Source organism: Sceloporus undulatus, chromosome 1 (assembly GCF_019175285.1).
Source record: "Sceloporus undulatus isolate JIND9_A2432 ecotype Alabama chromosome 1, SceUnd_v1.1, whole genome shotgun sequence".
NCBI lineage: Eukaryota > Metazoa > Chordata > Lepidosauria > Squamata > Phrynosomatidae > Sceloporus > Sceloporus undulatus.
Genome location: NC_056522.1, coordinates 378,206,530 through 378,233,448, shown reverse-complemented (window position 1 = coordinate 378,233,448; position 26,919 = coordinate 378,206,530). Strand labels below are relative to the sequence as shown.

The 26,919-nt window shown below is 43.3% G+C and overlaps 1 protein-coding gene across 1 annotated transcript in view; it reads right to left on the bottom strand.

Moving 5' to 3' along the window:
• The window catches only part of LOC121927249 (glycogen phosphorylase, liver form-like), a 74,754-nt gene that overhangs the window by 23,488 nt on the left and 24,347 nt on the right, over positions 1-26,919 (bottom strand). The window contains exons 6-12 of the mRNA XM_042460952.1: positions 19,367-19,498; positions 18,359-18,470; positions 16,663-16,745; positions 10,992-11,135; positions 9,708-9,800; positions 5,215-5,361; positions 3,101-3,265 (exon numbers count right to left, since the gene is read on the bottom strand). Of these exons, the coding sequence (XP_042316886.1) occupies positions 3,101-3,265; positions 5,215-5,361; positions 9,708-9,800; positions 10,992-11,135; positions 16,663-16,745; positions 18,359-18,470; positions 19,367-19,498 (876 nt within the window). The remainder of the gene's footprint in view (positions 1-3,100; positions 3,266-5,214; positions 5,362-9,707; positions 9,801-10,991; positions 11,136-16,662; positions 16,746-18,358; positions 18,471-19,366; positions 19,499-26,919) is intronic.

The window sequence follows — 26,919 nt, the reverse complement described above, 5'->3', positions numbered from 1 at the left end:
GCCTCCTAGGACTGTTTTTTGTCATTTTTTTTTGCTACTCCCAAATAAGTATATCCTTTCAATGGCGGGTTACAGACGGGCAAAAAGGGATGTACTCATGACGTCATGAAGGTAGAGCCTTCAGAGCGGCTTTACCTGAATGCCGCCATGAACATGCCCCCTGCACGCCCCAAGCGGGAGAAGCGGCATTAAAAGTACTAGCTTTTTTTCCGCTTCTTTTTGATTTGCGGCGTACCTGCGCAGCTCCGTCTGTAGCTGCTGCCACGATACGTCAGAATTGCTACGCCGCAAATATAAGTTGCCGGTTTAAAAGCTCCGTGTCAGCTGCGTCGCATAATGGGTCGGGTTCCCGGGACATGGTGGTTTGCAGTCAAGCTTTAATTGCAACGTCCGCTGCCATGCAGCTGTGTGAAGCTGCGGCACGCCTGCGGCGCATTTAAGCCTCGTAACCCTAACCCTAGAGCCAGTTGTGCGCATGCGTTGCTAGAACCGCGGGAAGTTGTAAGTTTTGCCGGCGGATGTTTTGGTTGTAGAAAGTGAAAAGGAAAGTTTGGAATTTAAGTGACCCCTACACACATTCCTGCGCCATTTTCACCTGGGAAAGGGCACAGTTCGGCTTGCTCCTGGCACAGCTGTGTGGCGGCTCCCCTTTGCCACCAGGCAGGATGGCTCAGCCATCCACCAGCACCCCGAAAAAAGGCAGGGTGACGTCTTGTTCATACTGAGACGGCTGACCTGATAGCTATATGGTCCCAGCCAAACATTTTGCAGAAACTGGAACAGTCCTACCTGAATGCTGACACATATCGAGAAGTGGAAAGCCATGAGAGCTGCTGCAACCGGTACACCAGAATTGCTACGCCGCTAATTAAGTTGCCCATTTAAAAGCTCCGCTCGCCGCATAGTGAGTTGGGGTCTTGGAACATGCGCAGTTTGCAGTCAGGCTTTAATTGCAACGTCCGCTGCCATGCAGCTGTGGAAGTGAGGCACAGCTGCGGCGCATTTTAAGCCTCGTAACCCTAACCCTAACCCTAACCCTAACGCAACATGTACGCATGCGCTGCTTGGAAAGTTTGGACTTTAAAGTGCACCTACACACATTCCTCGCCATTTTCACCTAACAATAAAAAACGCTAAAACTGTAATATTGACATATGTACAAAGGAGGTGAGGGGAGATGGCAGGGGACAGCGGTGGCAGCGGAGACAGCTGTGGCTGCGCATTGCAGATTCAGCAGGAGCGCGGGGACCAAAGGAGAGGAGGCATCCATGATGCTGGTGACACTGGGCAACGTGCAAGCGGACAAGGATGCCAACACCAGCTGATCACCACGGGCAGGAGACCACCATTGTTTTTGGGCAGAGCGGGGGGGGAAGTTTTAAAGGGGCTTGGGCACTTAATGTGCCCATAGGCTTTCTGCCGTGCTGCTTAGCGCTGTAGCTGCGCAGCTGCGCATTCGCCAGCCGGCAAAGGAAAAAAAAAAGAGACCCCGAGCTTGAATGTGCCCAAGACTTTTGATGCCCTCTAAACTTGCCCCCAAAGGCAAAGGTAACTAGAGAGGGCCTGGGATCAGGGGCAGGGAGCACTGACAAGGCACTAGGTCCATGATGTCCCATAAAGACATCATTTTGCCTCCAGGCATGTCTTCCCTCCCAGCCCTATCTACTCTATTCTACCCTTCCTGTTCTCTCCTCCCACCATGCCTGGCTCATGGTCCCCAAAGCAGCAATGTCCAAACTCTGTCCTTCCAGGCGTTTGGACTTCATCTCCCAGAATCCCCAGCCACCTTGCCCTGTGGTCTGGGATTCTGGGGAGATGAAGTCCAAACGCCTGGAAGGACAGAGTTTGGACATTGCTACCTCCACAGCACTCCTGCCTAGCTTTAGGCAGCCTCCATGGCCTCGTAGATGAGAAAAAGTTTAAAGGGGCTTTGGGCGCTTTAAATGCGCACATAGGCTTTCTGCACGCGTCTTAGCGTGTAGCTGCGCAGCTGCGCATCCACCAGCCGCAAAAAGAAAAAAAAAAGCTGCGGTTTGGGCCGCCCGTGCAGAAGCTGCCTCTCTTTTTGCAGCGTCCTCCGAGGCGGCGGTTTGGAAACTCCGGTCCGAAACGGACCCAGGTGAGACGTCTTCACTCTCCCCCCGTGTGGAAGCTCCAACACTTCACTGCCCCCCGTGTGGAAGCTCCAACACCTGAAGCACGCCCCCAGGCGGGCCGTCTGGAGCTCCGCATTCAGCTAATACACCTCCAAGACGTCCTCCCCTGCCCGTTGTATCCCGCCATAGAATCATAGAATCATAGACTCATAGAATCGTAGCATTGGAAGAGACCACAAGGGCCATCCAGTCCAACCCCCGCCATGCAGGAAATCCAAGTCAAAGCATCCCGACAGATGGCCATCCAGCCTCTGCTTGAAGACCTCCAAGAAGGAGACTCCACTACACTCTGAGGAAGGATGTGGTTCCACTGTTGAACAGCCCACTCTTCTAGAACATGACCACATAGCCCGAAAAACCCACAAAAACTATCAACTCTGACTGATGATGATGACCCTATCTGAGGCTTTTCTTGACAAGTCTTATTACTCAGAGGAGGTTTGCCATGGTTCTACTCTTAGGATGAGAATGTGTGATCAGCCCAGGGTCATCCAATGGGCTTCCATGGCAGAGCAGGGACTTGACCCTGGTCTCCCAATTTCCTTGTCCAACGTTCAAACCAATGGCTCTTCTCAACTGCTCTAGACAGCTCTTTTGCTGCTTAACTCTCAAAAGGGTTGAATACAGTAATCTCTTTTGGAAGCTTCTAGGAGCCATTCACCTTTTAAACTGATTGTAGGATTGCCTGCACTGTTTTACATAAAAACAAATAAACCAATTTTTCCAAACCGGAAGAAACCCTATGGCTATTTCTGGGGACGTTAGTTACATTTTTGGATGTCCATCAGGCCCCCAGAGGGTCCCGGGGCAGAACATAGGTTCTCAGTCCCACCACAGCTGCCCACCCAGATGTTGTCAAAAGTGCCACCTAACATTCCCAAAGCTGTTTGGATATCATCTGCACCCATTCGACAAAAATGACCCAACACTCACACTGCTACTTACACCTTGCTCTTGACAATCTCTGAGTGGATCTTTGCAACCCCGTTTACAGCATGTGAGCCAACAATACAAAGGTGCGCCATGTTGATGCGCTTGACCCCTTCCTCTTCAATTAAGGACATCCGTCTCAGGCGGTCCAAATCCTTTGGGAACAGCGCTGCAACTCTCTGAGTAAAGAACACAAAGATGGAAAGAGCTATAGGTCATTCTTACTGCTCAGAAATAGGCCAGGGAGTAAATATAGATTACTTCTCTGATATATGATATTGTTTGCGCAAAACCTAGAAGTGGATTGAAGCATCGATAATGGAAAAATGGATCATTAAGATTGCTCAGTTACTCCAAATGGCCAAATTAAACATACCCAGCTCCCTAAGCCACTTCTCATAGGGCATGGTTTCCACAGAATCATAGAATCATAGAGTTGGAAGAGAACCCAAGGGCCATCCAGTCCAACCCCATTCTGCCATGCAAGAAATCTCAATCAAAGCATCCCTGACAGATGGCCATCCAGCCTCTGCTTAAAGACCTCCAAAGAAGGAGACTCCACCGCACTCCGAGCTATGAGTATCTGTGTGCACCTTCAAGAATGTGTATTTGTGTGCGTCTTCTGGTTGCCTGTAGACCTATGGCAACTCCATGAATTTCATAAAGTTTTCTTAAGCAAGGTATTCTCAGAGATGGTTTCGCTAGTTCCTTTCTCCTAAATAGAGCCTACACCACCTGGTATTCACTGCACTACCCTTGCTTAAATTTGGCCGCAGGTCTCATCCAAGTCAGCTTGTGGACAAACATTTCCAATCTCACTCTGGCACTCTGAAGATCAAAGCATAGGTGAAAACAGTTTCCACCAGTCACTGGGTACTGTTAGCAACACCACTGGTAATAAGAGGGAAATTAAAAAATTACACAAGCAATTGGCTTTTTGGTAAATAATTTCCAGTGTAAAATACAGTCTGCCCTCCCCATACACGAGGGATCCATTCTGGACTGCCCAGCATAAGTGGAAAAGAAGGTATGCTCAAGCCCCATAGGAAATAATTAGATGTGTGTTTGTGGTGGTGTGCGGGGCGCACGGGGCAGGTATGCACCTCATTACTTCTAATGGGGCTTGCCTCCCCTATAAGATCAAAGCAGCAGAAGACAAGCCCGCCTCTGAGGAGGGCTGACTGTAGTGCCAAGCTGGTGGCTTTCATGTCAGTGGCATGGTGAATCTGCTTTGGGTATTTGTCATTAAGTTACTACTACTACTACTACTACTTTACTTACACTTTGTTCCCCTCCTCATGGGAACTTAAAGTGGCTTACAAATTATACATACATATACATACACACACACACACACTTAAAACATACAAAATATCACGCTGTGTCTCCCTTTGCATATACATAATGAGATATCTTGGCTGGAGTATAGGCATTTAACCACTGTGCCACCAGGACTCCTCTATATGCACAATAAAACATAATGGAGAGAGAATGAGAATCTATGAAATGGCTGGAATCCAAGTGTAGTCCACGGCACAAATCCATGCCCCCCACTGTTTCAAAGATCGTTGCATTTCCCTCCAGCCTCACAAATATAATAGAGAGGAACCTAGCTCTATAAGTTTGAATTTTGGAGTATTTCCGATTTTGGAATTCTGGACAAAGGATACTCAACCTGTATAATTAAAAATAATGGAAAGAAGAGGTTGTGTGTGTGTTTTTAAAGGTACAATTAAAAAAATATAGCATTTTGATTAAAAGTCCCTTCTTTTAAAAAAAAAGTCTCAAAAACTTGTCAGAATAAGAAAGCCTTTGTTTGTCGATGGAAGGAGAACAAGGAGGGGGCCAATCTAGCCTTCCTAGTAAGGGAATTCCAGAGATGCAGTCACTAAGAAGACCCTGTCTTGTGGCCTCACCAGTTGTGCCTCTGGAAGTGATGGGAGCTTCAGTGGAGCTGTCCAAGGTATGCAGCCACCTGGCAAACATGGTTCAGCACCCTGGACACTCCTTGAATGACCAGGCTAGAAGAGAGTTGCTTCACTGCTCCCACCAACCCATAAACCACCACGGCTATAACCAAAATTGTTAAAAGTCCTAACTAGAAAATTTGTGACGCAACCCTACTTACGTCCAGATGCCTCTGGTTGATCTCGTAGATGATCTGGAGGTGTCTTGGCAGCAGCTTCTCTACCAACTCAACTGGCCAGCGCTCAAGAGCTTCGGGGAGAACAGTGTGGTTTGTGTAGGCAAAGGTCCTGGTGGTGATGTCCCAGGCCTGGGATTTATGAAAGAAAGAGTTAGTAGGGCAGGCTGAGAAAACAGATTTGTTGGGTCCATCTAGGCAAACATTCCCAATTCAGACAGCATTTCAGAAAGGATTTTACCTAGCTACCCCTCCATATGGTAGAATTCAAAGATATAGCCATGTTAGTCTGTAGAATCACTATGTAGAGATCTTATAGCACTTTTGAGACTAACTGAAAGAAAGAAGTTGGCAGCATGAGCTTTCCTAGACTTAACTCTTCTTCCTCAGATAATACTAATACTAATACTAATACTAATAATAATATTAATAATAATTTATTTATATCCCGCCTCTTCCGCTTGAGGATCGAGGTGGGTAACAGCAAAGTTAATACAATATACAACAATAAAAACAACAAGCCCCACAAGATCCCAACCCAACCCTCCCTACCAACTATAAAATTAAACAGTAAAAGATGGTTAAAAGTACATAACAATACATCAAAATTAAAAATCAAAACACAAATAAGAAAAATAATAAAAGGAGGGAGATTCAATTGGTTCTGGATATGATCAATTGGGGAAGGCCTGCCGGAAGAGAAAGGTTTTGTTGCCTTTTTAAAAGCCTTGAGTGATGTAATCAAGGCATGTGTCATCTTAGCCAGATCTAACTTCTCAACGAACAGACGCAGCTGGCGCACTAGTTTTAGCTCTGCAAATGCACTCCTGGCCACTGCTGAAACCTAGGTCTTCAGGCTCAGATCCAAATCCAGGAGCACACCTCCAAGCTGAGAACCTGAGATTTCAGGGCAAGTGTTTCACTATCCAACACAGGCTGAGTCCCTATTCTCTGATCTGCCTTCTGACTGACCAGGAGCACCTTTGTCTTGTCTGGATTAAGCTTCAATTTGTTTGTCCACATCCAGTTCATTACTGACAGCAGACAAAGGTTTAGTGGTGAACCTATGGCATGAGTACCAAAGGTGGCACTCAGAACTCTTTCTGTGGGCATACACGCCATTGCCCCAGCACAGAGTTTGTTACTAGAAAGCCAGAGGGACATGGCACTTTGAGATAAATAGTGGGTTTTGGGTCACAGTTTGGGCACTCGGTCTCTAAAACATTCACCATGACTGGTTTAGTACAAAAACAGCATCCTTGGAGTCAGATGGAAAGGAGAAATAGAGTTGAGTGTCATCCACATACTGGTGACACTGAACCCCAAAACTCCGGATGACCTCTCCCAGCAGTTTCATGTAGATATTAAACAGCATGGGGGACAGAACTGAGCCCTGAGGGACACCACAGCTAGTAGCCAGAGTGTCAAATAGGTGTCCCCAAGCACCACCTTCTGGGTCCACTCCACCAAGAAGGACCAGAGACATTGTAAAACAGTGCCCCAAAGTCCCATCCCAGAGAGGCGACCCAGAAAGATACCATGGTCGATGGCATTGTAAACCATTGAGAGGACCAGCAAATCCAACCGGAATACATTCCCCCTGCCCAGTTCCTGCACAAGTCATCCACCAAAGCAGCCAATGCTGTCTCTGTCCCATAGCCAGGTCTGAAGCCAGGCTGAAATGGATCTATATTGTTATGCATCTTCAAGTTGCTTCCAACTGATGGCAACCCTATCATGGGGTTTTATTGGCCAGGTTTGTCCAGAGGGTGGTTGCCTTGCCTTCCTGTGAGTCTGAGCGAGTGGAGCTTGCCCAAAGTTGTCCAGTAGGTTTCCATGGCTGAGTGGGGATCCAAACCCTGGTCTCCTAGTCCAGTGTTCAAACCACTACACCATGCTGGCACTCAGAGATGATGATGATGATGATGCTTTATTTATATAGCACTGTAAATTTACACAGTGCTGTACATACAATCAATTAAAATAGATAAATAAAAAGTATAGGGATCTAACCCTTGGCCCACTAGGATTATCAACTCTGACTGACAGGGAGGAGCCTTCAGGGTTTCAGGCTGGATTACCTCCTAGTCCTACCTGGAGGACCCTGGCATTTCCTCCTGAGAGTCTCCCATCCAAGTATTAACCAGGTCCCTAGGGCCTTGTAGTCCATCCCTCTGTTGATTCAAGAAATATACTCCTAAAGCATCTCAGAGAGGTGGTCATCTAACCTAGCCTTTTTCAGCCTTTTAACCTTTAAAATAATTCTCAGGTTTCAGAGAATTGCTGCATAAAGATTATTATATATCATGCTCTGTCATGGAATACCTGGCAACCGCTTGCTGAACCCTAGAATTATAAGGAATTCTGGTTAAGAAACCCTGGTTCAACCTTTGAATAAAAAACTCCAACAGAGGAAAATCCATTGAGTCACAGAGTTTGAAGAGACCATAAGCGTCATCCATTCCAATCCTCTGCAGGAATTCACAGTCTTCTAAAGTATTCCATTCCACTGCTGATTTGCTCTTATTGTCGCACGCTCATTCTGCTTTTGCTAAATCAAATAATAGAGACCCAAGTTTCCAGGTACAGTACACTGTTGTCCTAACCAGAGTTCAGAAAAGTTATTTGGGGGCTTTAAGGTCTAATCTGCACTGTAGAAATAAAGCAGTTTGACACCACTTCAATTGCCATGGCTCCATGTATGGAATTCTAGGATTTATAATTTGGTGATGCACCAGAGCTCTCTTACAGGGGAGACTAAATATCTCACAAAAGTACAAATCCCAGAATTCCATCACATTGAGCCATGGCAGTTAAAGTGGTGTCAAACTGCATTAATTCCGCGGTGCAGATGCAGGCTAAGCCAGCTGGCAGTTCTTCCAAGTTTTTACATGAATTCTGAACCTGGAACCTGGAAGCTTTTTCTTTCTTTCTTTCTTTTGCAATTTTGCCCTATACCCTGGAATAAATAAATTTAAAATATGCTCTTACATTTAGAAGATTAACTAACCAACTAACCAAGCACATGCAATCTGAAATTAGGAGTTTAAATTTCAGCAATGAAGAGAAAGCATTGCATGAAACCTCACTTTCTTACGGAGCTTTTGGGAAGGAGCCTTTCTATGCCGAAAGATATCTAATGGGTAGCCATGCTGGCCATACAGCAAAGTACAATGACATCCCAAACCCATAAAATGGTGATGCCTTTATTGGACTGACCAAAATGCACAAAACACACGATGCAAACTTTCGAAGCTCAACTGGCTTCTTCATCAGGCAAAGTGTCAACAATCAAACAGGAGACAGAAAGAAAATGATGGTGTTGGCCTATAAAAGTTTCACTGTTTTGTGGATTTGGGATGTTATTGTACTATGCTGAAAGATGTTTTTCACAACTGCTTTGAAAATGTGTAACTGCAACTCAACAGTATCGTGGCACCTGGGGTCTTATATATGTAGCCTTAAGGGCATCCATGTTGAGAAGAGAGCCAGCATGCATATTAGCCCATCTCTGAACTGACGTTTCTACATGAAAACTCAACGTTGCAAAATAACAAACCACTCTTTTAAAAAAACAGCTTTATCACTGAACAGCAGATGGAGCCATTGTGAAACTACTAAACCCAGTTTGTTTCTGCTGCTTTTGAGGAGCAAGTAAGTACCCATTGCTACTCTTTTTTTCCAGTGGCAAGCGGCACCTTACAAATTATGGCATCAAGCTGGTACATCCATGTCAATTCCCTGGAAAAAGTGCCACCAGTATTAAACGCCTTCCCTAGTTGTAAATGGAGATTTGGGGAACTGGAAAACTTCAGTTGCACGAACACGGAAACCTAATCTTCTCGTATATTGGAAAGAGGAAGCATAATGCAAAAAAAGGCTCTTAAGGATATGCAGGGGAAACCAAGACTACATAAATTAGGTAACTAGGAAGCACAGCAGACTTGCAAAAGTCAGGTGTTAGAAAGCTGAGGCAGAGAATCTCACAACTGTAGATGTGACTCTCTGTAAATTTCATTCTCACAGACAAGAATTAATCATTTAACCATATTTGTCCTTGTTGTGAGAAATTTAAAGGCTCTTTCCACTTTGGGGCATATCCTGAGCAAAAAATGCATGTGTTTTGTGTGTGTGTGTGTGTCTGTGAGTGTGTGTGTCTGTGTGTTTGGAGGGCAGGTTGCATAGAAAACAGAAAACAGCTTTTTTTTGTGCAGGAAAAAAAACCCTCCATAAAGATGTTGCTTTCTGTGCAGAAAAGATTGTTTTCCATGCATTTCTTTGTGCAGAATAAGACCTGAACTGCAGTGATTCACACACATCTAGGATCTTCCTTGCCAGGGTTACTTGGCACTTGCAAGAACCCCTCTTAATTTTTCTTACTGGTTCCCCAATATTTTTTTAATATTGTTTCTATCCTTACTAGTAACCTTGATCTCTGAAAACCAAGCCAACATGCATAAAGAAAAGGCCTTCCGAACCTTCTCCCACGGCAATCTCTCAATATCCAGGAAGACTCGCATCAACTCAGGAATAGCCATGGCAGGGTGGGTGTCATTCAGCTGGATGGCAACCTGCAAAAATGGCACAAAGGGAGGGGGGAAATAATGAAGCAGAGATAAAAAGAAGGACTGCCTAGGATTCCAAAAGCACTTGGCTAATTTCTAAAAGGGAAAGAATTGGAACTTAAGAGCCTGGGGGAAATGTAATGATGGCACATCTTTAATAATCTCTGGTGTGATCCACTCAGGAGTCACTGGCAGATATATAAATAACCAAGGCTGCACTTCTGTGTTACAGATGACTACACTGCTTTCATAGAATCCAAAAATTGGAAGAGACCCCCGAGAGCTATCCAACCCCTTCTGCCATGGGGGAAGACACCATCAAAGCCCTCCTGAAAGATAAAACAATAAAGAAATATCAAACTGTTGGAAGGTTTTTGCATTCTCTTTCCCGCTCCTTAGATAGATAGGGATTTCCTGCATGCAAACTTTCCCCTCTCTTTCTCTCTCTCATTCAAACTAACCATGTGATTCAGATCACTCCCCCTTTGGGACTAACAGAAATTCTCTCTCAAGATTTTCAACTGAACTGTTGGTTTTCCTCCTCTTTTAACTTTCTTTGGAAAGATGGTGTGATAAAGATTTCTTTTTACCTGAACTATTCACTAGCTAGATTAGGATATAGCTTCTATATAAATATAGATTAAAGCCATTAGTAAACTTTTGTTTTAAACTACAAGCTATGTGTTTGTTGTTTTTGAGTCAGTCTCAGTTCTTAGGGAGGCTCAGGGCCAAAATAAAGCTGCTTCGGGCCACTTTGGAAATGTGCTGTTTAAATGACACATGCATACTAAGAGGCCAGAAGCCATGCCAAAGCCTAAAGACTGAAGCGCAGCTTGGGTGCAGTTTCTGGCCTCTTAAGATGTGTGTGTCATTTAAACAGCATACCTCCAAAGTGACCTGAAGCAGCTTTATTTTGGCCTGTCTGTTTGGGCCCATAGCTAGACAAAGGCACATTTCTACTACTCTGGCAATTTAAAGCTAGACTTTAATAGGCATGGCTTTGACATTTTTGGTATTTCAATATTTTTGTTTCCTTACTAAAGTCTGAAGCCTTGGGGAACTTAAATTACACTACAAAAACAAGGATTATATTCCACAGCTATACCCTATTTTTTCCAGATGACTGCATAGCACCAGATGAAACAAGGTCAAGAGAATCGATTTGCATTCTCAACAAATGCACACACAAGCAAGTACCTGGTCTGGAAAGGAATCAAAAGCAGTCCGGACACTTTCAGTGCTCCCAAATTTAGAGGCTTTGAACCGCCGGATGATGTCCTGTAAGGTGGCGGCAACCACAAAGTATTCCTGCTTGAGCCGCAACTCCTTTCCCTCGAAAAACTGAAAGATGAAGAAGAAAACATTGTATTGGGATCGACAACAAGAAGAACACAAGACAAGAGTAAGGGGCACAAAAGTCCAGTGATGGCCATTGTCTATGATGGCAGACACCAACAATGGCTTACAGGCAACATTTGGCCTAGCAGCCATGTATACTATGAGCCTAGACTAGAGCAATAATTCACAAACTCTGGCCTTCCAAGTATTGGCCTCCAGATCCCAGAAGCCTAAGTCATCTTGGCCAATGGTTTGGGATTCTGGGAGCTGAAGTGATTCTGTGGTCTTGATTCTATGATTCTGTAAGTCCAAAATACCTTGGAAGGTCAGAATCACCAAGCAAGGATAGGAATCATGCTGCCCTCCAGTGCTGCTGAACTGCTGCTCCCATCATTCCTCACCAATGGGTATGCTAGGAATTCCAGTCTAAACCAGATTTAGAGGGTTGCACTTTGCCATCCTTGTCTTAGGGTTATCTACACTGCTGAAATAATGCAGTTTGACACCAGTTTACGTGCTGTAGCTCCCTTCTATGGAATCCTGGGATTTGTAATTTTACAGGGTCTTTTGTGCCTTGTGAAACTACAAATCTCAGGATTCCAAACAATGGAGCCATAATTGTTAGGGTGGTTTTAAACTTCTCTATCTCTACAGTGTAAATGCACCCACCGGTGGCTCAACCAGTGGCTAAGGAGCCCTGGAGGTGCAGTGGTTAAATGCCAATTCTGCAGCTACAAGTTTGTGAGTTCGATCCCTGCAGGTCTCCAAGGTTGAGTCAGCCTTCCCTTATTTTGTAGTTCAGTAAAACGAGTCCCCGTCTTGTTGGGAGCAATTGGATTGCAGATTGTAAACTGCTTAGAGAGTGCTGAATTCACTATTAAGTGGTACAGAAACGTGAATGCTATTGCTATTGCTAAACCAAACGTTTTAGGGAGGACCAAATTCTCGGCAGTTGGCTTCGGGACAGGAAAGAAAGGGAACTGCTAACACACAGGCACACACAGAGACACTCACAACCACACAGAGGCTGGATTGTTAACTTATTTTCGACAGTTTCTGCTTATTTTCATTCCTTTACAGGGAGGGCAGTCAGCCAGTGAGCAACTTTTTGTTTCAGCTAGCTTGGGATAGTTTTGGCAGCAAAGATCAGAGAGGATGGCGGGAGGAACTGACTTTGGGGGTGTTACTTTTTAAGGCTATAGTTCCCAGAATCCCTCACCCAGCATGTTCCAAAACCTAACAAAGCTTCTGACAGCAAAGCTCTTTCTCCCAAAATCTTTTTTCTACTGCCCAGCCTTCCTTTTCTACCTCATTTTCTTTCTAGCAGGAAGGTGTGGGTTTTTTTTTTTTTAGCAGTGCTGTCATTGGGAGGATGCCAAAGCAATATTGGAGAAATACACATTTACTGCCAGATTGCAGCGGTGTGTCCAGGGGGTCGTCTACACAATTAAAATACTCCTAATTCAATTAGGAGAGCTAGCGTGGCAAAGTGGTTTGACTGGTGGACTAGGACTCTGGAGATCAGAGTCAGAAACAACTTTAAGGCACACAACAACAACAACAACAACAACAACAACAACAACATAATTAGAATAGAATGTGATCTGGACACACATGATTTGGAGGAATTTGGGCATTTTTTCAGGGGCAGGACACCAGAAACTGCTGAAAAAGCCTTTGTGTTTTTTACCAGAGTATCTGCAAGGATACATATTACTGAATGTGTGGCTGTTTGTTTGCTCTCCATGGATTCACATGGATTCCTATAGCTGAGCATTTTCAGCAGAAGGAGGTAAATACAGTCAGCCCTCCATTTTTGTGGCTTTTATTTTTGCGGATTCGATTATCTGCGGTTTTGATTAATATGTTCTCTCTAGGAATCTCTAGGTTCTCCAACTCTGCCAGAAGTTGACCATAGAGTTGTGCCATAGAACCTAGAAATTCTTAGAGAAAGCACTTCTTTAGGCATCTGTAGATCCTCCAGCGTGATTCTATGATCAACGTCTGGCAGGTGTTGACCACAGAGTTGCACTGGAAGACCTGGAGATTACTAGAAGGATGTTCTCTCAAGTAAAAAGAATTGCATGTTTTTATTTGTGGTTTTCCCACATTTACTGGGGTCCTTCACCCTTAACCCCAGCAAATGTGAAGGGACCATCGTAGTTGCGAATTTGCTCAGGAAAATGAAGACAATTAAGCATCAATGTGAATGTACAAAAATCTGCAGCAATTCATATTATACAGTTATGCATAGACTAGCCCAGTGATTATATTTTAGCTGATCCTACTGTAGCCATGTGTGTCTGCCTGCCTACTACAGGCAACATAAACATCAGCTGCCTCCAGAATCTCTTAGTGAACATGTGTGTAAAGAGTAAAGGAGAGAGCAGATAAACCTGCCTCATCAGCTACCCCCAGTAAGTTTAAAAGAGCCCACAGATCCGTAAGTTTGGTTTGTTAGCCAAGGCTATGTAGCCGGAGAACCTTTGCCAATGTAGAAAACAGAAATCTCTGCAGTTACTCTTTTGGATTTCTTGTTGTGTGCCTTCATGTTGTTTCTGAGTTCCAGACCACACTGCAAAAATAATCCAGTTTGAGACCACCTTAAACGCCCTGTCTCAGTGCTAGGGAATCTTGGGAACTATAGTTTATTGTGGCACCAGAGTTTGCTGACAGAACTCTCACAATATTATAGTTCTAAGAATTCCCTAGCATTGAACCAGAGCAGTTAACGCGGTCTCAAACTGGATTATTTCTGCAGTGTGTTTTGGACCTGAGTTATGGTTCTCCCTAAGGAGAACCTATCTGAGAGTTTTCTGCAGCTGAGAGTGTGTGCCTCACCCAAAGTCACTCAGAGGGTTTCTATGGAGGGGAATCAAACCCTGACCTCCAGAGTTGTAGTGAAATGATCAGACTTCTACACCACGCTGGCTCTTTTTTTGAGACTGCAGGTTTCGAAATCCCTCATTCCAAAACAAACTCTTCTAAACTCTGGTCAAAGCTTCGCATAACTACATAACAAAATATGGGATATTCTGTTTTGCCAAGACAGTTTTAATTTCAGTATCAAGGTGGATGGATGGGGAAGGGGGGGAACTAGAGCTGAAACCAATGGCCACAGAAATCAGAAATACAAAATGCGACCAGAACAGGCTGCGGGGCTGGAAGAGGAGGATCCAAACTGGACTCTTGAGGAGACAATTAAATTAAGGATTTAATCAGAAGTTTTGGGTTTCATAGCGAGGCCAGCCTTTCCTTCCCTTCTGGCTGTTTGGAGCTGTGGGAGATTCGTTGAACTGAAGCAGGTTTGGGTTTCAGCGCTAGTTTAAACATTACAGGAGTCTATAAGATGTTTATCACACTATGCTCTTAAAGAGGTACTATTCCAGTGTGACTCCTCTAGCAGCCTCCTGTTGCATGCTGGGATTGGCAGTTTTAAGGAGCTGAACTTCTCTGCCTGAGAATTCTAAATACCCCTCCTTAAAACTGCCAATCCCAGCATGCAACAGGAGGCAGCTAGAGGAGTCACACTGGAATAGTACCTCTTTAAGAGCTCGTCTGATAAACACCTAACACACAGAACTGGCTAGCAGACTGCATCCATTTTCAAACCTGAATGCACTGTGATCGATTCTTCAACCCACTCCCTATACACACACACAAACAGAGGGTAGGTATGGGCCATGTGTGGCTCCTGAAAGCAGATTTTGTGGCCCTTGATCCCTTTAGATTTCTATATAACTCTGTTTTTCCCCTCGCTAAACGAAGGCCACAATTGCAGCTCCTAGAAGCCTGTAAGAGTTCACATTTTAAATAGGTTGCAGGTTTATATTAAGCAAAAATGTCTGGACTTCCTGCAATATCAGGTCCCTTCAAGGTATTTGTGGGTTTGGGGCTTTTTTTGTTGGTATCTGGGTTTCTTGGAGTATCCCTGGGGCAGAAAATTGCCCCTGGACAATTGCTCTAGGGTAAAAGTGATTACAGTTCTGTATTCTCTATTGAAATGAATTGATTAATTCAAAAAACAACATCTGGACTGTCACTGGCCTAGAAATTTACACCTCACAAATGAGAATTACCTTCTCCTGGGCCTTTCCTCTCTACCAGAAACCTAGACAGACACTTCAAATTTAGGGATGGAAGTGTATGCTCCGATAGATTTCTCTTTTCTTTTTAAGCAGCAAATATAATAAATGAAAAAGGGAGACAAGTGTGAAAAGCTCACGCCACAAAACAGGACTCTGCTCTAAATCTGTGCTGGTCCACTACTATTTATGAATGCTTACCGTCAAAAACAGCTCCCCATACACAGAAAAGTAGCATTTCACTGACAATTCTAGGTGAAAATTCTACTGCTTTTCATGTTACTTTTCCACATGCGGGAATTTTTCTTTTAAGGAATGGAAGAGCATTCTTTCACCGCCATCTCCAGGAGGACATGACTTTACCATTTACTGAACCAGGCCAGAGGAAAACTTTCTAAACAAGCACATTTCTAGGAAAACACAAAGCACACAAACACACAATGGGTACGAAGGAATGCCAACGAATCTGCCACACTCGGCACCAAAATTACAGATCTACACAGAAGTCTTCTCACCAGGCATGCAGGCTGTGAGAGCATGGATTAAACAGGACAATGTCAAAAGGCTTAAATGCCGCAGTCTGCAAAATCATGCAAAACTTCCCTCCCGCCTTGTTTTTTTATACGCATCATTCTGTCAATTTATTAAAACCTTTTAAACTGATTCATTTCAACATGTACTCGGTTAAAGCTGTTAAGTTATTTTTACTATGATTTTAGTCAGTTTAAAATGTTTTACTGTTCTAAATTTTACATTGCTTTAAATTGTTTAATTGAATTTACTTCAGCCTAGATTTAGGGTGGGGTGTATGTATGTGTTTGTGCATGTGTGTGTGTGTGTGCGCGCGCATATAAAATCCTGCATCCACAGATTAAAGCATCTACAGCTTGAAAATATTCAAAAAACTATACATTCCAAAAAGTAAACCTTGATTTTGCCCTTTTATATAAGTGAAACAATTTTACTATGCCATTGTATCTAATGGGACCTGAACATCCACAGATTCTGGCATCCACAGGGGATCATGGAACCAAACCCCATCGGGTATCAAGGGCCCACTGTATATATGTATATATAGTAATATATATAGTAATATAAAGCGATACAATTTTACTATTAACTATTTGGATAGAACACCTTTTTGTCCTTCTGGCTGCAAATATTTTCAAGTGTGCTGTTAAGCTCTCTCCCTCCAGCCAACCATTCCACAATAAAAGCCATTCCCAGTGTTTTATTAGCGTTTTTCGCCAGGCAAACAGTTCTCCGGGTCATGAGCTTCCACAAAGAGTCAGATTGCTTCCATGTTTGGTTCTGAATAGCTATCAGGATATGTGCTTTGGACAGTAAATATGTCAGAAGATTCTCTTCTGTGTATACATGTGCACAAACACATCCACACATACTCCTCCTAGAGGAGCATGGAGCCCCATTTCTCAGGAACTTACGTTATCATTTGGGTAGAGGACGCGGGAGATGTTTTCAGCCAAGTTTCTGTCCAACACAGCCTGGATGTAATCACCAACGTTAACTAAGGGAAGGAGGGAGAGGAAAAAAACACCATGTCAACAACCACAGGAATTATGGATCATCAGTTTTGAACCGAGGAGGTGGCAAGTTCTGATTCATTACTGCAGGCACTGCAATTCAAGAAGGATATGGCAAGCTGGAACATGACCAGAGGAAGGTGACCAAAATGGTGAAAGTCCTGGAAACCACCGGGTTCTATGAGGAGCAACTAAAGGAACTGGGTATCCTTAGCCTTAAGAGAAGGTTAAGAGGTGGCATGATAGCTATGTTTAAATATTTGAAGGGATGTTACGCTGAGAATGGAGTAAGCTTGTTTTCTGCTGCTCCAGAAACTAGAACAAAGAGCAATGGATTCAAGCTAAAAGAAAATAGATTCTGCTTAACCCTTAGGAAGAACTTCCTGACAGTAAGAGATGTTTGACAATGGAAGACACTCTCGGAGAGCAGTGGAATCGCCTTCTTTGGAGGTTTTTAAACAGAGGCTGGATGGTCATCTGTCAGGGGTACTTCGATTGTGACTTCTTGCATGGTAAAACTGGTTTGGATGGCCTTTAGTTTTAATCTATGAAGTGAGCCACCTTGGGCCTCTTATGGAAGAAGTAAGGGATATACATTTAAATAAATGAATGAATAATCAGGATCCCAAAACCCAAGACAGCTTTCAAACATTGCTTACACCTTTGCACAACTGTGGCACAGACCTTCCCAAATCCACCCACCAGCCCAGCTAATGAATTATAGCATGGCCAGTGGATGACAACTCACAGACCATGCTGATTGGGGGATTCTGGGAGCCGCAGTCCTAAAAGTACCTTTTTCAAGTTCTGTCCAGGTAATTTGAGTGATACCGATAATTCACTTGGAGCACATGGCCAGTTTTAGTAGACGAAATACCCATTCTGAATGTCACTGCTCACAAACCTGACCCAGTGTGCACATGAAATGAAAATACCCACATCTTCTAAATGACATTTGGGACAATAAAATTAAATAAAATATTTTTAAAGGAAAAATAACTGTTTTATTTATTTATTTATTTTCACATCCAAAGGGCCATGGCATCCTCCATCCCTGATTTTGTGATCATTCCATGAGCTGCCACCTGTGGCAACTAGTGGCTTGCATGTCCTTGGGGCACTCAATCTGTTCTGTGCTTTATTCCGAACTTTAATGGAGCTACCCAAAGCACTCAACCTGTTCTGTTGTTGTTGTGCACCTTGAAGTTGTTTCCAACTGATGGCAACCATAAGGCAAACTTATCATAGGGTTTGGCAAGTTTCTTCGGGGGAAGGGTTGCCATTGTGAGGCTGACAGAGTGTGACTTCCCCAAGGTCACCCAGTAGGTTTCCATGGCCCAACAGGGTTTTGAACTCTGGTCTCCAATGCTCAAACATTTACACCATACTGGCCCCTTAGCTCCTTAAAAGTCCCAACTAAAAATTGGAGCAGATTCACCACCTCATTGCCATGGAAGGTACCAGCTGGCACTGCAGCTAACTCATTGGTTGCCTTTGGGACCAATGGGACCAAATAAATCCAACCAAATCAAAAGGCAGCTGTTTTCCAGACATTTTTCTATAGCTACAGAAATGCAAACCCATTGCCCCTGCTTACAGTCCTTGAGGTTGAAATCATTGGGAGCCCGAGCAGACCACAGCCTCATGGTATTGACAGTGTTGTTCATGTAGCCAGGAACAGGGGTGTCGTAGGGCAGCGCCAGGACCACCTGTGGGCAGAAAAGGGCATGTCATATTGGCATTACTCTGAAAAGAGGCTGGCTGCAGGACCCTTTATTGCAATGGTGGGCAACCTATTTTAGTTGGTGGGCCAAATTCAATGTCAGAGGTATTCTCAGAGGCTACATTGCTATGCACATTTTAGCTTCTGCCTCTCCCTGCCAGTAACAGAGTCTTAGGAGAGAGATTTTAATCTTTAAAACAGGGAAAACTCCTCCAAACTGCGGTATAACTGGGAAGGTGGTGTGACCCATCTAGGGACCACCCTGAAACCATGGCCAGTCTGCTTGGCCAAATAAAACATCTTCCCCCCACAGTGGTTCCCAAAGTGTTGTCCTCCAGGTGTTTTGTACTTCAGCTCCCAGAATTCCTGACTGTTGGCCAAGCTGTCTGGGGCTTCTGGGAGCTGAAGTCCACAACACCTGGAAGACCAAAGTTTGGAAGTCACTGAACTAGCACCATGGACAGCTACTTTAGAGTTCAGACTGTAGAAATAATGCAGTCTGACACTACTTTAGTTGCCATGGCTACATCCTACAGAATCCTGGGGTTCGTAGTTTTGTGAGGCATGAACACTTAGGCAGAGGGAAGACAAGAGACCTTGTAAAACTACAAATCTCAGTATCCCTAGGATGGAGCTACAGCATTGAAAATGGTGTCAAACTGCATTATTTCTGCAGCATAGATGTAACCTAAAACCCAGAGCAGATTTACCTCCACACTGATATGGAAGCCACCAACACCGCCGCATCCTCCTTCTCATGTTTCACCCTAAGGACCTTGGCAAGGGAGACACAGAGGTGTTTTCTCCCCACAACAGTATTGTAAGGTAGGCCAAGTCTGGCAACTGGTGACATTCTTCAGTCTGCCCATCTCCATCGCATACCTGAGTATCAACCCATTTCACGCCAGTCTGGGTGTGTTCCACTCTTCCATAGAAATGAATGGGAAGCATGTACTCTGGCCGGGCTTTCTCCCAGGGGTTCCCATGTCTTAGCCAGTCATCGGCTTCCTCCACCTGTAAGGAGACATTTCCATGATGAGTATTAGAAAGAAGAATCACATAATTTTTTAAATCACATGTTAAATTTAGATAAACTAACAGTAATGATTAAGGATGGAATGATACCCAAACTGAAAGAAAATTAGAAGGAACTGATACAGTTTTGGAAAGATAATTGGGGTAAGGCAATATAAGAAGTAATATCAGTGTTTCTGAATAAGTGAACAAGTAATTGGATAAATGCATTAATGAATAAGTTTAATAGAAATGAAACAGGGAACAAAATTCAAGCTTTAAAGACATAAAGAAAGAAAATTTAAATTTCAATTAGGAACAAAACCAGAAGGATGGGAAGAGGAAGTCAATTTGTGTGTGTGTGTGTGTTTGTGTGTGTGTGTGTAGTTTTGTATTGTGTTGTCAATGCATATATTATCTGTGTTTATTATCAACAGTTTATGTGCTGATTTTAGGAACCAATAAAATATTTAAAAAATAAAGAAGAATCACAGGATCAAGGTGCTGAAAGGGATCCCAAAGGCCCCTTGCCATGCAAGAACCCACTGTGCAAGAAGTCCTGAAAGACAGCTAGACAATATCAGTTTAAATCCCTCCAAAAAGGCAAGTTCAGAACTAAAAGCCACTGTAGTTTCAGATGTTTCCAGATGTTTTGAGGGGGGCAACATCTCTCAGAATAACACTTGCATGCCCTGATGGTGCATTTCTGAGCGTTATAATTTTTTAAAAACCCAAAACGTTTCAAAGTTTTCGTGTCTGCCATTTCCTTGCTCTGTTGCTCCTTCAATCAAATGCTTTCATTCTGCAAATAAATGGCTTTGGAGTCACTGTCTCAGACATTTCTGCAGAAGGCCTCAAGAATCCATACAGGCTGAAAGGCATACATGCTTTTTTGTGCTTTATTAGTTTTATGGTCCGTAATAACATACAGCATACATAATAAATCCTGACTGAATCTTATTATTATTACAGCAGATACTTTTCCAACTCTCCTCCCTCCCCAAATAGTTATAACCAAGTAATTTAGTACCAAGTAACTTAGTGGAATATATTATTAACAATAGTTTCCCTACCTTCACTGTAACCCTGTTCAGCTTAAACTTTCTGAATACAACAACCCCATTTGTCCCATCAGATCATTTCCTTTATTTTACCCTTATCTTTGCCTTTTCTCTCCCTTAAATAATCAAATATTTTGCAATATAATGAGAACAATTTCCCATCCCAATGCTATTACAGAACGTACTGCTCTTAAAGGTTTTATTATGTAATCTTCTGTTTTATCCAATCAGAATTTTCTCAGATTCAAAGTTAAACAATTCTCATTATCAAATTGGAGGTTTCTTCCCATCATTTTGTTCATCTCTTGTATAACCTCTAACCAAACCTTTTGTATATAGGGGCACTCCCACCACATAGGAATATACAGTATGTTCCTTTTTGCCCACATCCATGTCAGCAATTTGAAGAACGTTTTTTATTTATCATTGCAATCTAATGTGGGACTTTATACTACTTGCTAATTAAATTTAGTTATTGATCTCTAATCTTTATATTTTTAATTTAAATTATCTGAAAGATCCAAAACATTAGGTCTTCAGTATTTATCTTCAGATCTTTCCCCCACATACCTATAAAACATTTCTTTATACAAAATTGGTTCTCCAAAAGAATCTTGCAAACCTTTCCTAGTAACTCTTTTTCTTCCCTAATCCTTCTTTTCCATATATCCTCAAACTGTGGCATATTATCTTCTTTTATATAAGTGAAACCAATTTTACTATGCCACTGTATCTAATGGGACCTGAACATCCCAGATTCTGGCATCCACAGGGGATCATGGAACCAAACCCCACTGTATATAATGTATATATAGTAATATATTAGTAATATAAAGCGATACAATTTTACTATTAACTATTTGGATAGAACACCTTTTTGTCCTTCTGGCTGCAAATATTTTCAAGTGTGCTGTTAGCCTCTCCCTCCAGCCACCATTCCACAATAAAAAGCCAGTCCCAGTTTTTTATTAGCGTTTTTCACCAGGCAAACAGTTCTCCGGGTCATGAGCTTTCCACAAAGAGTCAGATTGCTTCCATGTTTGGTTCTGAATGCTATCAGAATATGTGCTTTGGACAGTAAAATATGTCAGAAGATTCTCTTCTGTGTATACATGTGCACAAACACATCCACACATACCTCCTCGAGGAGCATGGAGCCCCATTTCTCAGGAACTTACGTTATCATTTGGGTAGAGGACGCGGGAGATGTTTTCAGCCAAGTTTCTGTCCACACAGCCTGGATGTAATCCAACGTTAATAAGGGAAGGAGGGAGAGGAAAAAAACACCATGTCAACAACCACAGGATTATGGGATCATCAGTTTTTGAACCGAGAGGGTGGCAAGTTCTGATTCATTATGCAGGCACTGCAATTCAAGAAGGATATGGCCAGCTGGAACATGACCAGAGAGGAAGGTGACCAAAATGGTGAAAGTCCTGGAAACCACCGGGTTCTGATGGGAGCAACTAAAGGAACTGGTATCCTTAGCCTTAAGAGAAGGTTAAGAGGTGGCATGATAGCTATTTAAATATTTGAAGGATGTTACGCTGGAATGGAGTAAGCTGTTTTCTGCTGCTCCAGAAACTGAACAAAGAGCAATGGATCAAGCTAAAAGAAAATAGATTCTGCTTAACCCTAGAGAAACTTCCTGCAGTAAGAGATGTTTGACAATGGAAGACACTCTCGGAGAGCAGTGGAATCGCCTTCTTTGGAGTTTTTAAAACAGAGGCTGGATGGTCATCTGTCAGGGTACTTCGATTGTGACTTCTTGCTGGTAAAACTGGTTTGGATGGCCTTTAGTTTAATCTATGAAGTGAGCACCTTGGGCCTCTTATGGAAGGTAAGGGATATACATTTAAATGAATAAATGAATATCAGGATCCCAAAACCCAAGACAGCTTTCAAACATTGCTTACACCTTTGCACAAACTGTGGCACAGACCCTTCCCAAATCCACCCCACCAGCCCCAGCTAAGAAATTATAGCATGGCCAGTGGATGACAACTCACAGACCATGCTGATTGGGGGATTCTGGGAGCCGCAGTCCTAAAAGTACCTTTTTCAAGTTCTGTCCAGGTAATTTGAGTGATACCAATAATTCACTTGGAGCACATGGCCAGTTTTTAGTAGAGGAAATACCCCTTCTGAATGTCACGCTCACAAACCTGACCCAGTGTGCACTGAAATGAAATACCCACATCTTCTAAATGACATTGGGACAATAAAATTAAATAAAATATTTTTAAAGGAAAAATAACTGTTTTATTTATTTATTTATTTCACATCCAAAGGGCCATGGCATCTCCATCCCTGATTTTGTGGTCATTCCATGGCTGCCCCTGTGGCAACTAGTGGCTTGCATGTCCTTGGGGCACTCATCTGTTCTGTGCTTTATTCCGAACTTTATGGAGCTACCCAAAGCACTCAACCTGTTCTGTTGTTGTTGTGCACCTGAAGTTGTTTCCAACTGATGGCAACCATAAGGCAAACTTATCGTAGGGTTTGGCAAGTTTCTTCGGGGGAAGGGTTGCCATTGTGAGGCTGACAGAGTGTGACTTCCCCAAGGTCACCCAGTAGGTTTCCATGCCCAACGGGGTTTTGAACTCTGGTCTCCAATGCTAAACATTTACACCATGCTGGCCCCTTAGCTCCTTAATAGTCCCAACTAAAATTGGAGCAGATTCACCACCTCATTGCCATGGAAGGTACCAGCTGGCACTGCAGCTAACTCATTGGTTGCCTTTGGGACCAATGGGACCAATAATCAACCAATCAAACAGGCAGCTGTTTTCCAGACATTTTTTCTATAGCTACAGAAATGCAAACCATTGCCCCTGCTTACGTCCTTGAGGTTGAAATCATGGGAGCCCGAGCAGGACCACAGCCTCATGGTATTGACATGTTGTTCATGTAGCCAGGAATAGGGGTGTCGTAGGGCAGCGCCAGGACCCCTGTGGGCAGAAAAGGGCATGTCATATTGGCATACTCTGAAAGAGGCGGCTGCGGACCCTTTATTGCATGGTGGGCAACCTATTTTAGTTGGTGGGCCAAATTCAATGTCAGAGGTATTCTCAGAGGCCTACATTGCTATGCACATTTTAGCTTCTGCCTCTCCCTGCCAGTAACAGAGTCTTAGGAGAGAGATTTAATCTTTAAAACAGGGAAAACTCCTCCAAACTGCGGGGTATAACTGGGAAGGTGGTGTGACCCATCTAGGGACACCCTGAAACCGTGGCCAGTACTGCTTGGCCAAATAAAACATCTTCCCCCCACAGTGGTTCCCAAGGTGTTGTCCCCGCCAGGTGTTTTTGTACTTAAGCATTTACAGCTTGAAAATATTCCAAAAAAGTATAAATTCCAAAAAGCAAAACTTGATTTTGCCATCTGATGTAAGGGACACCATTTTGCTACGGCATTTTGTTTAATGGGACTTGAGCATCCATGGATTTTGTTATCCACGGGGGATCCTGGAACCAAACCCCAGCAGATAACAAGGGACCACTGTACCTTTAAGTAATAAAAAGCCATCTCTTCAGCTGCCTGAGATGTGTCTCCTCTCCTATGCCCCGCAATATGGATTCCATGTCAGTGGGGCACTGAATCCGCTTCACATTTTAATCTGAACTGTACAGGAGGTCATCCAAGATGCTGAAAGCTATCCTTTCCTCCAAACAGGTTGCCAACTTGGAAATATATTTTTAACATTCAGACTACGGAACAGATAGACCACGGTACAGATAAGGTAGGCACTACCTGCCACTGGGTATAAAGCAGCTTCCCATGCTATTTGGTTTGTCTAAGCAAATATTTACTTATATTTACATAGCAAAGGAGTTACATAGAATCATAGAATCATAGAGTTGGAAGAGACCGCAAGGGCCATCCAGTCCCCTGCCATGCAGGAAATCCAGATCAAAGCATCGTCGACAGATGGCCATCCAGCCTCTGTTTGAAGACCTCCAAGGAGGGAGACTCCACTACACTCCGAGGAAGTGTGTTCCACTGTGGAACAGCCCTTACTGTCAGGAAATTCCTCCTAATGTTGAGGTGGAATCTCTTTTCCTGTAGCTTGCATCCATTGCTCCGGGTCCTAGTCTCTGGAGCAGCAGAAAACAAGTTTGCTCCCTCCTCAATATGACATCCCTTCAAGTATTTAAATAGGGCTATCATATCACCTCTTAACCTTCTCTTCTCCAGGCTAAACATCCCCAGCTCCCTGAGTCGTTCCTCATAGGGCAAGGTTTCCAGACCCTTCACCATTTTTGTTGCCCTCCTTTGGACACGCTTCAGTTTCTCTATGTCCTTTTTGAATTGTGGCGCCCAGAACTGGACACAATATTCCAGGTGGGGCCTGACCAGAGCAGAATATAGTGGCACTATTACTTCCCTGGATCTAGATACGATACTTCTATTGATGCAGCCTAAAATCGCATTGGCCTTGTTACATTGCACCTTTCAACATATTCCCAGCTTGCAAAAAAGTAAAGTTACCACAAACCTAGGAACAAGAAGAACTTGACTGCTAAAGCAGCAGTGGACAGTATTTGGCTCTGTAAAGTATGTGGAACTGCAACTCCCATCAGCCCTAGTCAGCATAGCCAGCGACAAGGAATCCTGGGAATTGCAGTGGAACTGTATGAAAGGAACTGTATGAGAACCACTAGACCAAGGCAGAGCAGCACCATCCCCTTTTCCAAAGTCCAATTAGTATTGCGTGATAAGCAAGAATTCAGAGAAGTAGCTGTGTTAGTCTGGAAAATCAGTATGCAAACGGATCCTGGGAGGCTAACTGTGTGAAAGAAGTTGTGGCATAAGCTTTCGGAGACTTGGTCTACTTCCTCAGATGCATGAAAGTAGACCTAACAGTTTATCACACGAAGGAGATCGGGAGTTTATCCTGTGAATATCCTTGAAAAATCATGTAATTACGTGAAACGATTTCACACAACATCGCACAAAACCCGCAATTAAAGTGGTCACAAAGAAGCATTAACACATATTTTTACTTTTGAGATTTCAGCAGCATTGCATTTCCGATATCACTTTATTTGTGTAATTGTGTGTGATAATCTTTCCCACAATTACTTTCCATTTTCGCTCTATTTGTGGGATACTTTAAATGTGCTTTAATCTCTCTTTAATGCCAAAGCTAGCCCCAGTGTGATAAACTCCCAAGTCTATGAAAGCTTATGCAACAACGTCTTTGGCACAGTCAGTCTCACCGGTGCTCCAAGATCCCTTTGCCTGAAAAGCACGTTTTGCATAGGGCCTTAGGGAAGCAAACTTCTCTCCTCTCCTCCAGCCCAACAAGCGATAACCTGCCCTTTGCCCCTCAGGATTCCCTGGCACAACAAGTGTGTTTGGAAATGATGCAACAGCACCATGCCAGAGAAGCCACTCTTATCAACCTAACAGGCAGGAGCCAATCCAGCTGCACTCTGTAATCTCTCTGGGGTTATCCTTTCACCAGACTCTTCTCCATTAATTGTTGGAAGCTTTTGAAAGACAGAGGAGTCACAACAGCCTGGCTCACCCCACATCTCTCTCCCTTTCCCATAAACTTTTCAATGAGGTGGTCAAAAACGGACTGTCCCACTTCAGACTTTACATGGGTATCATGGTTCTTTTTAATGTCCCCATACCTTAAGAAGTCTTTGTAAGAATAATGTCAGCCCAGGGTTACAACTTCTTCTTTAGGATTATTCAGATGGCAAAAATAATCCAGGATGAATCTCTTTCTGCCAAAAAACCTAATTAATCTGGGATAATTGATATCGGGAGGGGGGGTGTCCCCCAAGTTTTCTTAAAAGATTTTCATTGTCAGCAGTGTGAATAACTAATGCGAACTGACCCAAACAGACTTGGGATAAAACTCTGCTTGCCTTGAATGTGTTCTGTATGCGTTCGCATCGTCGACACCATCTTCATTCGAGTGCTTGCAAATGTGAGCAACTGAACTTGCAGAAATGTGCATCGAAGTGGTTCCATAGTGTGAATAACAAACCCAAAATACATTAGTGACATTATTGTTATCATGGCACTAAAAAATATGATGCCTGAACGACTCCCTAGTGTGGTCTTTTGGGATTTGTGGGTTTCACAAAGAATTTTAGTTGTGCAGCAAAACTGAGATGACATCTCACTCCAACAAAAAGCTAGAGAAGGTCCATTCTTTTGCACTTGTAAACCTTTTTCATTGCCTAGCCAATAAACAGTACAGATGCATTCTTTTTCTGTCACTTTTTTCTGATCCTCCAATATCAGATCATGCCTCTTTTTCCAAGCAGCATGGCCCACATGCAACAGAATTGATGGGTATCCATGAGTAAATCTCTATGAAGCTAGATATATTTTTATGTA